At 36.2% G+C, this 12,670-nt stretch overlaps 2 protein-coding genes across 2 annotated transcripts; one reads left to right on the forward strand and one right to left on the reverse strand.

Moving 5' to 3' along the window:
- Positions 1 to 54: 54 nt before the first annotated feature.
- pmm2 (phosphomannomutase 2) lies at positions 55 to 6,139 on the reverse strand. Its single transcript, XM_020932997.2, has 8 exons — positions 5,828 to 6,139; positions 5,016 to 5,127; positions 4,277 to 4,353; positions 4,095 to 4,186; positions 2,912 to 3,011; positions 2,734 to 2,809; positions 2,242 to 2,357; positions 55 to 1,037 (listed from the first exon to the last, which is right to left on the reverse strand). The coding sequence occupies exons 1-8, from the start codon at positions 5,900 to 5,902 to the stop codon at positions 933 to 935; spliced, it is 753 nt and encodes a 250-aa protein (XP_020788656.1). The 5' UTR covers positions 5,903 to 6,139; the 3' UTR covers positions 55 to 932.
- Positions 6,140 to 8,019: 1,880 nt separating this feature from the next.
- LOC110167633 (high mobility group protein B2-like) lies at positions 8,020 to 11,966 on the forward strand. The gene is made up of 5 exons (XM_020932999.2): positions 8,020 to 8,151; positions 9,324 to 9,481; positions 9,894 to 10,039; positions 10,381 to 10,555; positions 11,037 to 11,966. The coding sequence occupies exons 2-5, from the start codon at positions 9,338 to 9,340 to the stop codon at positions 11,205 to 11,207; spliced, it is 636 nt and encodes a 211-aa protein (XP_020788658.1). The 5' UTR covers positions 8,020 to 8,151; positions 9,324 to 9,337; the 3' UTR covers positions 11,208 to 11,966.
- Positions 11,967 to 12,670: the final 704 nt, after the last annotated feature.

The raw sequence follows: 12,670 nt of genomic DNA on the forward strand, positions 1-12,670 counted from the left end.
ACACACACACACACACCCCCACACCCCTCTCCTCTCATACAAAAGAAGTTCAAGTTAAGATATTCACACATTTATTTTCACTTTACTTTCCCTTCATTTAATTAATTTCATTAGAAGTCAATTTTACAGTAGCACAAGAATTACAGTAGGCTTTAAGAAATAACCTTCTATATGTTTTACTGACCATTTTGATCATAAAAGGCAAAATACAGTGAAGTTACAGTGACAGTGATTTACGATTTTTGTAGAACAAGGATATTAAAGATTGACTATTGAGCTTACAGGTCAGATCTGTGGGGATGCTAACCTGCTCACACTACCACATGTTTTTCAAGGCATTTTTTTCCCCCAATACAATTACCTGTAACTGAATAACTTCAAGGTAGACAAGTTAATGCTGTGGATATGTCCAGACAATTAGCATCTCCATGGAAACAAACTGGTATTGTACACACCACCAGATAAATTACACAGTGCAGAGTCCTTTTAATTCCAAACTAACTGGTCAAAACTATTGTAAGCATTGTATGTCAGTAAAACATGGTACAAAGTAAGAACATTATTTATATTTGAGAACATATAAAACTGCAGATATAAAATTGGTAAGTAGTCTATAATTTGTATATTTATTTACAGGTTTAGCTTTAGTCTTAAAAGAAAAATCCCTCACTCAGTAACTTTTTTTTTTTTTACTGCAAACTTGTTATACCTATTTGAGCTCAAACAGCACCAGGACCAAACAGGACCAGTTTAGCCCTGGTTGAGTTCTGATTCAGTCAGTTCAGTTTGATACCCTGGTTAATGTCCATTGTTTAATCCTGAATAGTCCTAGTTTAGTTCCAGACTGTTAAACCCTAATTTAGTTTTAGGTTAAACCAAGTTTACTACCTATTTAGTTCTTGTAGTCCTAGTAAAGTAATTGTGGTTAGTTTTTATGAAAAAAAAAGTTGCTGGCACATTTGTATAGTTTGCTCTGGACTGGAGACTTCATGGCCGATGGTCCGTTCGTCTGAATAGATTTCATAGTCATTTCCACCCTGAAAAGAACAAATAAAAACAATCAGTCATTTTAGTCTAGAATTACACATTTTCAAACTACTTTTGAAGACATACGTATTGGTATCTTGAGTTCTACAACTTGAAATTAGGGACGTCAAGACGATTCAATTAATCAATAATGACGATTATTCATGCCATAAAATAATAACTGCAGCAATCGGATGCTGCGTCATGTAAGAGCAAATTCTTTTTTAATTAAAGGTATACAGTGTAGTTTTCTAGCGCCTGTCACTTGCTCCTTTCATAAAAATATTGCTTTACCTGGAATCTTCCACAGTATTGTATACTACATGTTTCCTCCATTAATTCAATGACAGTTTTTCTTGATTTGATTCTGTAGTGAAACCTGCTTGTCTCCATGGACATTGTTAACTTTAATGCCTTTAGTGGAATATTCCTGGTAAAAAAAATACAAAAAACATAAGGTTTTGGTCCCTCAACCTATAAACATAGTGCCCCCTTTAAAATGTGGAGATGTCCTTGTAAATGTAAAATTCTCTAGATTAACCACTTCTATATTCTTCATTATGTCTATTGTGAAGTCTTATCATTTATCTTGATTTTGACTGCATGTGTCACCCATTTTCAAAAGGATGCACTGCAGCCCGGAGCAGCATACTTTCCCTCTCCACAGCTGGATTCCTTTGTTTTCACTTAAGTGTTTAAATTTACACATATGTGACAGCCATCGTGTCTGTGCTATTTACTAGCAGCTCTTTTGAAATTCAGAACTCTCTCCAGCTAAAACCTCATTATTATTGAACCAAGGTTGTTTAGCACTTTAAGGAGCCTCAAACTACTACTATCATTCTGACACCGTGAGGTGTGTTTTGGATACTTTAAAAAGAACCAAGTAACTTAGTTTTTCAGCAGTAATTCATGGACTAAACTTGGAATAAGCCAGGGACTATTTTTGTCAATTTATAAAACCTAAAAACTGACAAAGTTCTTTTTGTTTTGTATTTAAAATATAGAAAATTGCAATTTGTTTACATGGTTAGGTTATGTTGATCAAGATTATAATCACTTCTTTTTTTCTGCGACAGATGCAAAATTCTAAATAGTAATTTTTTTCCTGTGACTTCAGTCGGTCCAACAACTGTGCCATAAAATATGTTCTCACTTTTCACTTTTTTCCCACTTTTCTAATCATCATTAATTTAGAGGTGATATAGAACTCACAGGTTTGGTTTTGTCTCCAAAGAAGTGAATGGAGGAGTAATGGTCCTTTTCGACGATCCCCAGACAGTATCTTTTATCCCAGCCATCCGGAAACACGTCAAAGCTGATTTGACCTCCTGCAGAGAAGCACAGGAACATTCACACCTATTGCTATAACAACAGTTACTTGGATAGGAGGATGCTGGGAATGTGTGCACAGTGAGGCTGCTCTAGTGCAAACGGTTCTTTGACGAGACACTTTACCCACAAAACCTGAATGAATGAATGAATGTGGTGAGTGTTTTTGGGGAAGATGGCGCAGATTGGCAGCCTTGCTCAAGTCTGTCCCCAGGGCAACTACAGCTACAATTGTGGCTTATCCATATCAAGATTTTGTTTATTTGATAAACATCACTATTTAAACAAATTAACACAAATCAGATAAGATCTTCAAACAGTTACTCCATAGGTTTACATATAACGTATATACAAAGCAAATGTAACATGACTCGCCTATGGAGAATGACAGTCCTCTTCCTTTGAACTCTTCCCTCAACACAGAAACAAACTTCTCTCTGATCTTTTCTTTCTGTAAAACATCCATCATATAAAAGTGCAATGTGCTATAATTAGGATAAATATATAATGACATACTATAAATCCCTATGGGCCTTGAGTGTTGTGTTTGTACCTTGTCCAGCTCAAAAAACTCCTGTCTTTCTTCTTGTGTGCAACTGCGGCCGATGGGAGAGACATTCAACATCCCGTTTCGAAATTCAATAAATGTTCCCCTGAAAATATTTACAAGCCATGTCACAAAAAGTCATGATAAGAAATATCATTAACATTTATGTTCTTTGTATTTTTCTCATTTACCTTTATGCAAAGTGTATATATTCATAGGTTCATAATGATGAATTAATTTGGACTATTTTTGTTTTTTTTATTAATGTTGAAAAATTCTCAAAATGTCACATATAACAGGAAGCTGAGATCCAAGAATAGGTAGTGTGTTTAAAGGTGTGTTCTGCTTGTTCCTTGTCCCACTCCCCTCTGAGAAGTGCAACTGTTTCAGAGGTCTGCCTGCTGCCCGCCAGGGATGATTAGATCCTAGATGCCCCTTCTGTGCTCTGATCCTGTTCTGTGGACCTGGATCCTCCTCTTCTCTCAACTGATTGAATGATCCCTGCCCTATCCTGTATGAGCCCCCCTCTGTCCTCCAGTCTTAAAGGGTCTCTGGCTCTACAGATTTCAGCTTTATTTGCAAATGGATCTGCTTTAGTCCTGGACACATCTGTAGCCTCCCCATCCATGGGAGTCAATCTCACCTTCACTGTGGTTCTCTTCCAGGTTTCTCTTTTTCCCACTGGTTTTGTTTCAGTTTTTCCTTGCTGAGAAAGAGGGTCTAAGGACAGGGAATGTTCTGGGACAATTAACCATTTACTTGTTTTCTATGAATGTTGGTTAATCTGCTTGTCAGTTATTGACCAATATCTGTTTCACTTTAGGATTTTCTAACTTCCTGTTGGGTAATGATCTTGTTAAGCCCTACAAGGCAACTGGTGTTGTGATTTTGGGCTTTACACTCACAGTAAGAATGCATGTTCTTCAATGCATTTTTAGCAATGAATACACACACACAAAAATAAATACAAGAAAGGTTATAGAAGAAAGATTTTGTGTCATACTCTATAAAATATAACTTTCCAGACAAAGTAATTTATGATTTATGATTTCCATGAAGACAAGCAAGTAGCAGACACCCCAATTATTGATTTTCTGTTATACATACTGCATAAATTTATTTCAAATATCTGATATTGGTGGCAAAAATAAACAAATAAAATAAATAATAAAACAGGATTTAGAGTCACCTTTTCTTTGGCAGCTTGATCTTGGCCATGTAGTTTAAACAGAAATTGATGAAGTCTTGGAGTAGTTCTTCTCCCATATGAGCTTGTATCGACTGAGAAAACATTTTATTACACTGTTTTAGTTCCATACTTATTTGAATAATTAAAATAGAAACCAATAACATTAGTAACGTTGCTCTTACCTGGACAGAAAGTAGCTGTCCATTTTTATAGGCCACAAGTCCATTTTCAGCAAATACATAGTCCACCTTCTGGATAACTAGAAACAAAAGAATATTTTATTAATTGTCCAACATTAAGTATTATTAATAGGGCTGCATAATATATCCCAAAGAAAACACCATTATAATTTGAGTTCAGTTGTTATGATTATGCACTTATTTAGATAATAGGATGTCCTTCTTTTCACAGAAATGTATTTTTATGAAAAAAAAAAAAATAAATATATATATATATATATACATATATATATATATATATATATATATATATATATATACACCGTTACCTGTACAAACATATTCTTAAAGGCAGGGGGTTCATCTGTTGTGATTTTAATCTTCTCTTGCTCCTGGATTTGTTTACAGTGTGCACTCTGAACAGAATCCTACTTTTTAAATCTTAATGTAATCGCAACAGAAAAATCACAATTACATTTTTCTCCCAAATTGTGACATCCTAATTATCCAGGCCATGGGAGCCCAATGGCAGTCACCTATCAGTCATTTTGCCCATGTTGTTTACTACTTGTCAACTTTGAGCACACTGAAAAATATGAATTTTTTAAAATGGTAGGTTAACATTGCAGATGGATTTAGCGGTATTTGCAAGTTCATAAACTCTATTTAGAGTCTGGCAGAGCAATCTGCCGTGAGCCAAGTTAGTGGTTGGTAGAATAATGTGTCCAAATTAAAGTCTTACTATCTTCTCCAAGCTGCTCCTTGATTTTGCTCAGGTCTGATCCCCCAACAACTCCAACTCGAACTCTCGTCTTCAGCTTTTGTAGGAACTCAGACATGTCTGGCGTTGCTTTCTGAAAAATGCACCAGATAAATTTGCATTTACTCAATTTATTGTTCAAAATTTCTTTCACAAGCATGCATTTTTGCTGTAAGCTGGCTTTCTTTTTTACAGATCTGACCTGCTCTGACAGTGCCAAAAGCTTATCTCCATGCAGATGGCTATCTGATGCAATATTGATGGCAAATGCCATCCTGTGGAACAATCTAGGCAAAGCAATATTTCCATGTAGACATACACAGGGAGCGGGCCCTCTACCACAGGGGGGTCCAAACTATGGCCCTGCTATCTTTTGAAGATAAAAGTTAACAAGTGAAATCCTTTATTCATTTTAGATTGCACTAATCTTAATCTTAATAACTAATCTTAATACTAGTAGATTGCTGTGTGCATGATGATGTGTCCTTTTCTTCTCTTAAACAGAAATAACATTGACTGGTTACTAAAACTTTGCACCCTTGGTACAATGCAACATCTTTGGTACGTTATTGACAAAAATACTACATCATTAAAATGTATTTAAAAATAAATAAAACTTACTAAATAACCAGTTTACAAGACATTTATGTGGAACTATTTATTACAATGGCATTTCGCACGGAAGGAAAAACCGGACGGACAACTGACGTGGACGAGCCTGGAATGGTTTGTATGAAGTCCGTTTAGAGTTAATTTTTGAACATTATTCACATTATTTGACTTTATTTTGGTACCTGTCTGGGCGCCGTGAGAGTCCCATCTACGTCGAACAGGCACAGCGTAGTAGTGTCCACATTAGCGTCCGTCATTTTGAGTTTTGTCTCAAATTTGTCACTCTTTCGTGCAGTAAATAAATTGCTTCTTGCCTTTTCTACGATGCTTGCTCTTATATGTTCACCCTACTTTAGCATCTAGGTGGTCGTTGAATTCTCTTCTTGCCACTAAATATAATCTTCATTAAAAATAAAGACAGATTTCGCTCCTTGCTCACAACATGCAGAAGTCACAACATCCACTGACAGTTTGAGTGAATGGCGAGAGGCATTGAATGGACTATACCGCCATCTAGAACCAAGGAAGAGAACTGCAAAATGTGTAATTGTTAAATAATAATAATAATAATAAGCATAATTATTACTAAGATGTATGTATATTGCAACATGGTCATCTAAAATATATTCTTATATTGTAAATAAATTGTAGTATTAAAAAGTTTCTCTAGCTGACTTCAACTTGTATCTGGTGAGGCTAATGTTGACAACAGCTTGAATTTTCTGGAACAAAAGGAGCCAAATATGCTTTGTCTTTACCTATGAGCCAGAGGAGGTGGGGGTAATATACTTTCTAGTTAGTCAGTTTCAAATCATCCCTCACATCCATATTCAGGTTGGGGGAAAGTCTGACCGAGTGTTGCCTGCCTCAGAAGTGTTACCTACCTGAAATGAGAAGGGGGCAGGTAGGAAATACATGACAAAGATAAAACTGCAGTGAACCTTTTCCCTTTTGTTGTGGCCAATGTTTAAGTGCAAATGTACCCCCCTCTGTGTCGAACTCCTCCCCCAGTTATATGCAAACTACTACATGGCTTTATTGTACTGGGCTGGAGCACTGCTGCAAATAGGCTACAACTACGAGCCTATATTTACACTACAACTTGCCCTACTAGTTTGTATAGCTTACTGTTTTTATGAAAAGGATGTAGTCATATGTACTATCTAGTAAAATAGTCTACTATCTACTAAAATATTCTATTCTGGGCCAGTCTTCTGTCCCCATGCTATTCTGTGTATCTTGCAAGTAGCTATGTATGACCAAAGAAATAAAACAAGCAATTCATATAAAACGAATACATGCAACACATAAAAACTTTATTTGTCTGTGGTTAGTGAAATAGACTATTGGTTTCAGCTTCCTGTTAGATGATATCTGTTTCCCATTCAAAACATATAGATATTGGTTTTGAATTGTTATGGCAACAGCCCTCATTTTTCATCAGTCTGAAACCCACTGATAGGCTATTTGAAAAGTTTGACACACTGTGTTTAATATCATCTTTTACCTATTTACGGTATATATAAAATCTATGGTTATAACATAACATTGCAGAACTCTTACTTGACTGACCCCTGGTGTTCAAAGGATGTACAGATTATTTATTTCACTTCATGACCCGATATGACTTCACTTGCTTCGTCACACAAGAGAACAACACAACAGGAGAAGAAAATGTATACTCTAATATTCAGAATTATGATAGAACTTTGTCTTCTAGTTGTATTTTTCCCGTTTTTTAATGAATTAATTTATATGTATAACCTATGAATACACTTTATTTTTCTACTATCATTATATTGCTTTTTATTGCTTCACATCACAGCAAAGTGTATTTGGTATCATTCATACTTTTTGGTCATAAACTGTACTGTACTGTACTACAACTAGCTGTCAGCGCCAGAGCACATAATTATGTAGAGAATAAAATTAATCTAATAGACACTTGTTGCTAAGGTGTTTTGCCAGTGAGTATCTGTCCTAAATAAAATAAATTAATACAACTATCTTGTAGATTTGCTTTTTGCTTGCCTCTGAGTCTGATTGCAAGCATATTTTATTTACTGTATGGGACTGCATCTACACTTTATTGCATTTGTACAACTGCATTTCCTAATGCATTGTGAGATTTACAAAATTTATCATTTATCTTGTATTAGCTTCTATGCAGACACCACACACAGTATTGGAAGTCGTAGTAGTAGTAAAATAGGTTTTGAATGGTTTTTGACTCGGGGATAGAGGGAAAACAAAGAGCTTTTCGCGCCGTGTGTTTAAAAGTCCGCTCCAGCCAATCACAGCGCACGCAGTACAACCAAGCGTTATATTTGACTGCCATGCCTCTGGACCAATCGCGATAGTGCGTATCCTCATTTAAAAGTAAATTCCCCTAAGCTGACGAATCAGGTGGCGGCGTGGGCGGGCCTGTCGAAGTTTGTGCGGCTGACAAAACAGTTGCGCTTCTCTCCTTCATTCACTCGTCTTCTGCTGGTCTTGCTGCGAACAGGTAAGAGTACTTGACTTTCCTCTTGAATTTTACCCCTTAATGTACTTTTATGGTAAACCCAAACGTCTAAAATTGCGTTTTTAGCTTTATCCGGTTCAACTACCCTCCATGCTCTAGTTTATAGGCGAGTTTCATAACTTATTTTCCAAAGCGGCCATAATCTGTGAAAGTAGGTTAGTATATTTTAGACAATTTTGAGTTATTTTACCGTCTAAAAGTCCTGCGGTATGTTTAAAATTTACGTGGTGCTAATTGGAGTGTTGAAGCCTACTTAGACGGTCAAAATTTTAAGTTATCGTAAAAAACACCACGTTTTGTAAAAATAGCCAGGCCTATTTTGTCGATAATGCGTGTAATATTGCCCACACATGTTTTAGCTTGGTGGAAAATATGCGTAATGTGTTTGGTTGTGGTTTGTTTTGCTTGTACGAGGCTGAAATGAGCTATGAGTGTTCAGTCCGCCTTGTTCATAGCACGCAGTTCAAACGCCATTTGGTCTGATGGCAGCGCAGCCTTCTTCACGACACAGGAGCGCAGGCAAAGTTGAACCCACAGCTACGCCGCTGTTTTAAACCCCATAAAACCTTTTAAAATGACCGTAAAAACAAAGTTATATCACGGTGGCAAGTATAGATGAGGGGGATAAAGTAGGGGCGCGACTGGTAAGTTTTTTGGCGCAGTAAAGTTTAGGCGGGAAGATACAAAATGGAGTCTTGTCTTTTTGTGTCAGACGCTTAGAAATCCGATTATCACCCCGGGGCGTCTGCTCACCGCAAATTATAACAAATTACGTATTTTCTTGCACGTATTTTCAAATATGACCGTATTACTTTGAACATTTAACCATACAATAAATTTATAAGTAACTTTGGTTTAAGTTTACAAGCTCCCATGGTAGTTTATTTATAGCTCACTAAACGACAAACAATATGTAGGACGCACTCTTTCCATTGTTTATAACTTGTTTAACTCTGGTTTACAGTGATTTAAGTACAGTACTTAGGCAATTTTGGCTTTAAAAAAAACAAAAAAAAAACTTTTAATAAATGTTAAAATATTTTCACCTAAAATCTTAAGTAATGCACTAACAATAGTGTGTATTTGGGGGTGGGGGAAATTAGAATTTATGTATACATGTTTACTATATTGACCATGATCTGTGTTATTTACAGAAAACCGAGCCACCATGAAGGACGCAAACAAGCCAAAGGGCAAGATGTCCTCCTATGCTTTCTTCGTGGCCACCTGCCGTGAAGAGCACAAGAAGAAACACCCAGGAACCAGCGTGAACTTCGCAGAGTTCTCCAAGAAATGCTCTGAAAGATGGAAGGTAAGGTCCCAAATGGTTACACCGCCCATGTGGTTTAAATTTTGAGATGCAAGTCTGTCTTAATTTGACAAATTTGAGATTAGTTCCTGGGTCACAGAACAGTAATGAATCAGTAGTAGAAATTGAGTTTTCAAAAATACTGCCATTACAGGAAATTGTTTGTCAACTAAGCCCAGTGACTTACAAAAATGCTTAAACACAAAAAATACTACCCTCACTTGCTTACAAGTTAAAAACACAATACAGGAATTACTCTAGTTAGTATGCCAAATTTACATAAGTGCTTAAACCAAGAATGCACAGTGGCTAAGATGACATTGCTTTGGGTACAAATTATATTCAATATATTACAAAATGGTATCTTGTGATGAGGTTAAAACAGGTCAATGATATGATTCATGCTTTCTTTTAGACCATGTCTTCCAAGGAGAAGTCAAAGTTTGAGGAACTGGCAAAGACCGACAAAGTCAGGTATGACCGTGAGATGAAAGACTACGTTCCACCAAAAGGAGCCAAGGGCAAGAAGAAGAAGGACCCCAATGCCCCCAAAAGGCCACCGTAAGTTTGTTTGTAACTATTAGTATAAAGTTTATGGATTGTTTTCCAATTGGAGAATGTTGATGTTCCACTTTCAACTGGAGAAAAAAATATAGTAGAGCTTTTATACTGTAATCAGTATCTTGCCATATTTATCAAAAACCACCTGCAAGGTTTCAGTTTGGGCAATTGAATTGACAATTGACAACAGGCTGCAACTTGTCTTTATTTACCATTATTTCAAAGTTCACTATAGGATGTTTTGTACTTGATAGGTTGGTTTCAGTTACAAACATTTTGCATTATTAATAAAAATAAAATGATTACATAGCAAAACTAATAACTTAAAAAAATGTTTCCAGGTCTGCCTTCTTCGTGTTCTGCTCAGACCACCGTCCCAAAATCAAGGAGGATAACCCTGGCATCTCCATTGGTGACATTGCCAAGAAGCTGGGAGAGATGTGGTCCACGCAGAGTGCCAAAGACAAGGCTCCATACGAGGCCAAGGCTGCAAAACTCAAGGAGAAATACGAGAAGGTAAATTAGGACATGTACAAAAATGTGGATATTCTAGTTCAACAGTTACAAGTGGTCAAATTCTGTTAACTTGACCACAAATACAATTTTGTCCCCTATGGGCCCTAACATGGTCTTCCCATTACAGTAATCCATGTTGTACTGATACTAAGATTGTCTTGATAGCCAAAATTCTTTAAATTTTGGTCCTTTTTTTTTTTTTTTTTTTGTATTTGGTAAATTGCCATATCTACCTATATATTGGCACTTGGGCATCAAATTAACATGTAAAGGTATGTTCAACAAATCTTACAGTGACTTCAAATCTGGGTTATTTTAACTTTCCTCATTCAGATCTTAATTGGCCAAATTGAAGATCAAATTATCTGTACACATGCACTGACATGCATACCATTCAGACTGACCCATGACAGACCAACAGCTGACATTCAGTACAATTTTCCTTCATGTTGTAACTAACATTGTTGTTTTGGGTTTTTAGGAAGTGGCTGCCTACAGAGCAAAGGGTGGTTCTGGACAAAGCAACACTGGTAAGAAAGGTGGTCCCGGGCGGCCCGCTCCCAAGAAGGTACAGCCAGAGGAAGATGAGGATGATGACGATGACGAGGATGAGGACGAGGATGAAGACGAGGATGAGGATGACGAAGATTAAACTTTCTGTTTGAATATTTTTGAGACTCTTTGTTTCGCTTCAACTGTTTTTGTTTGTGTGGATGATTCCTGCACACTGCAAAAATATCTATGCAAAGTTAAAATTATTTGAATTTACAATATTAAGCTTAATTTTTAAGTTTTGACCTTTTCGATGCATTTAGTTTATTTTAAAGCTTAATTTTTCTTTCAAGTAATTTTGGTTAGGGTTGAAGAATTGCACTTTTGTAAGCCAATAATTCTTACCTAGCCCATACCTGAAGGAAAATTAATGCATTCTAACTGGTCAAAGCAACTAAAATTCAGTATAATCTGAATTCAAATCATTTTAACTTGTGGAGATGACATTTTGTGGTGTATTATAGCCTGCTGTCCCTGTTGTCTGCCTCTGTAGGAATCAGACTTGTATGCTTTCTCAAAATCAGGGATTTAGTTTTTACACTTAGACTCCCCCTCATATATTTTCAAAAAACTCATTTGTCTCATCTTTAGCTTCTTTAACACCTGTCTAAAAGGCGGGCGGATGAATTGCGGACTGAAATTGTTCTTGGCAGTGGGCAGCAGTGAATCAAAAAATTTTAATGTTTCTCGAAGCACTGCTTGAGTTCTTTGTTTAGTGGTGGTGCTGTTTTTCACTGTCATTTTACTACCAGGATTTATCTGTAGTTTATCTGATTAAAAATGTTTGCAGCCATTTTTAATGTGGATCTTTTCAAGTAGATTTTTTTTTGTAATAAAATTTTGTATATTGATTTATAAATGAGTGTGTATCCTTTGTGGTTCAATGAGTGCTTGTGGTCTATTTGATCTTATTTTTGTAGTTAAATTTACATTCATTTAGCTAGTTTATGCTGCTAACTTGACCTAATTCAGCCTAAAGTAAGGGATTTTTTTTTTTTTCCATGGATCCACTCTTCTTTAAGGAGATATTTATGACTGTTGCAAATGGTCCACAGCATGGCATTACTTGTCTATAGTGTTCAATATGAGGTTTTTAATGCTTAAAGGGAAAAGTGCAGTCACCGGCTGATTCTCCTACAGATTCAAGTTAAATGCAGTGCTTGTAACATTCTGGGCAGATCGGGTTTCATTCTGATATTGTGAACTTGGACAGTAGTCCTGCATATGTGATATTTTGTAATCCACTACTGGTTGGTTTATAACAAGTTGGTAAATTTTCACAATAAATCTAGTAAGATCAAAAATTCACATCAGTTTAGGTTGGATACTGTAATAGTATCACATTTCTGGTATGAAAATGTCATTACTTTTACTAAAGCAAGAGGCCTTGATGTTTAAATCAAAGGTTGGCAAATAGGTGACAATTTTAATTCATATATTGTTTTCAGGGGGAAATAATGCAATCCGTTATAGCCTCACCACAGCACTCTGACAGCTGGGACTTGTTAATTGTCATCATTAGCTCTGCTTCATTAGGTTCTCTTCAAATCAGCAAATCAGGCT

Source organism: Boleophthalmus pectinirostris, unplaced genomic scaffold, assembly GCF_026225935.1.
Source record: "Boleophthalmus pectinirostris isolate CB_2022bp ecotype Guang Dong unplaced genomic scaffold, ASM2622593v1 HiC_scaffold_22, whole genome shotgun sequence".
NCBI classification, from domain to species: domain Eukaryota; kingdom Metazoa; phylum Chordata; class Actinopteri; order Gobiiformes; family Gobiidae; genus Boleophthalmus; species Boleophthalmus pectinirostris.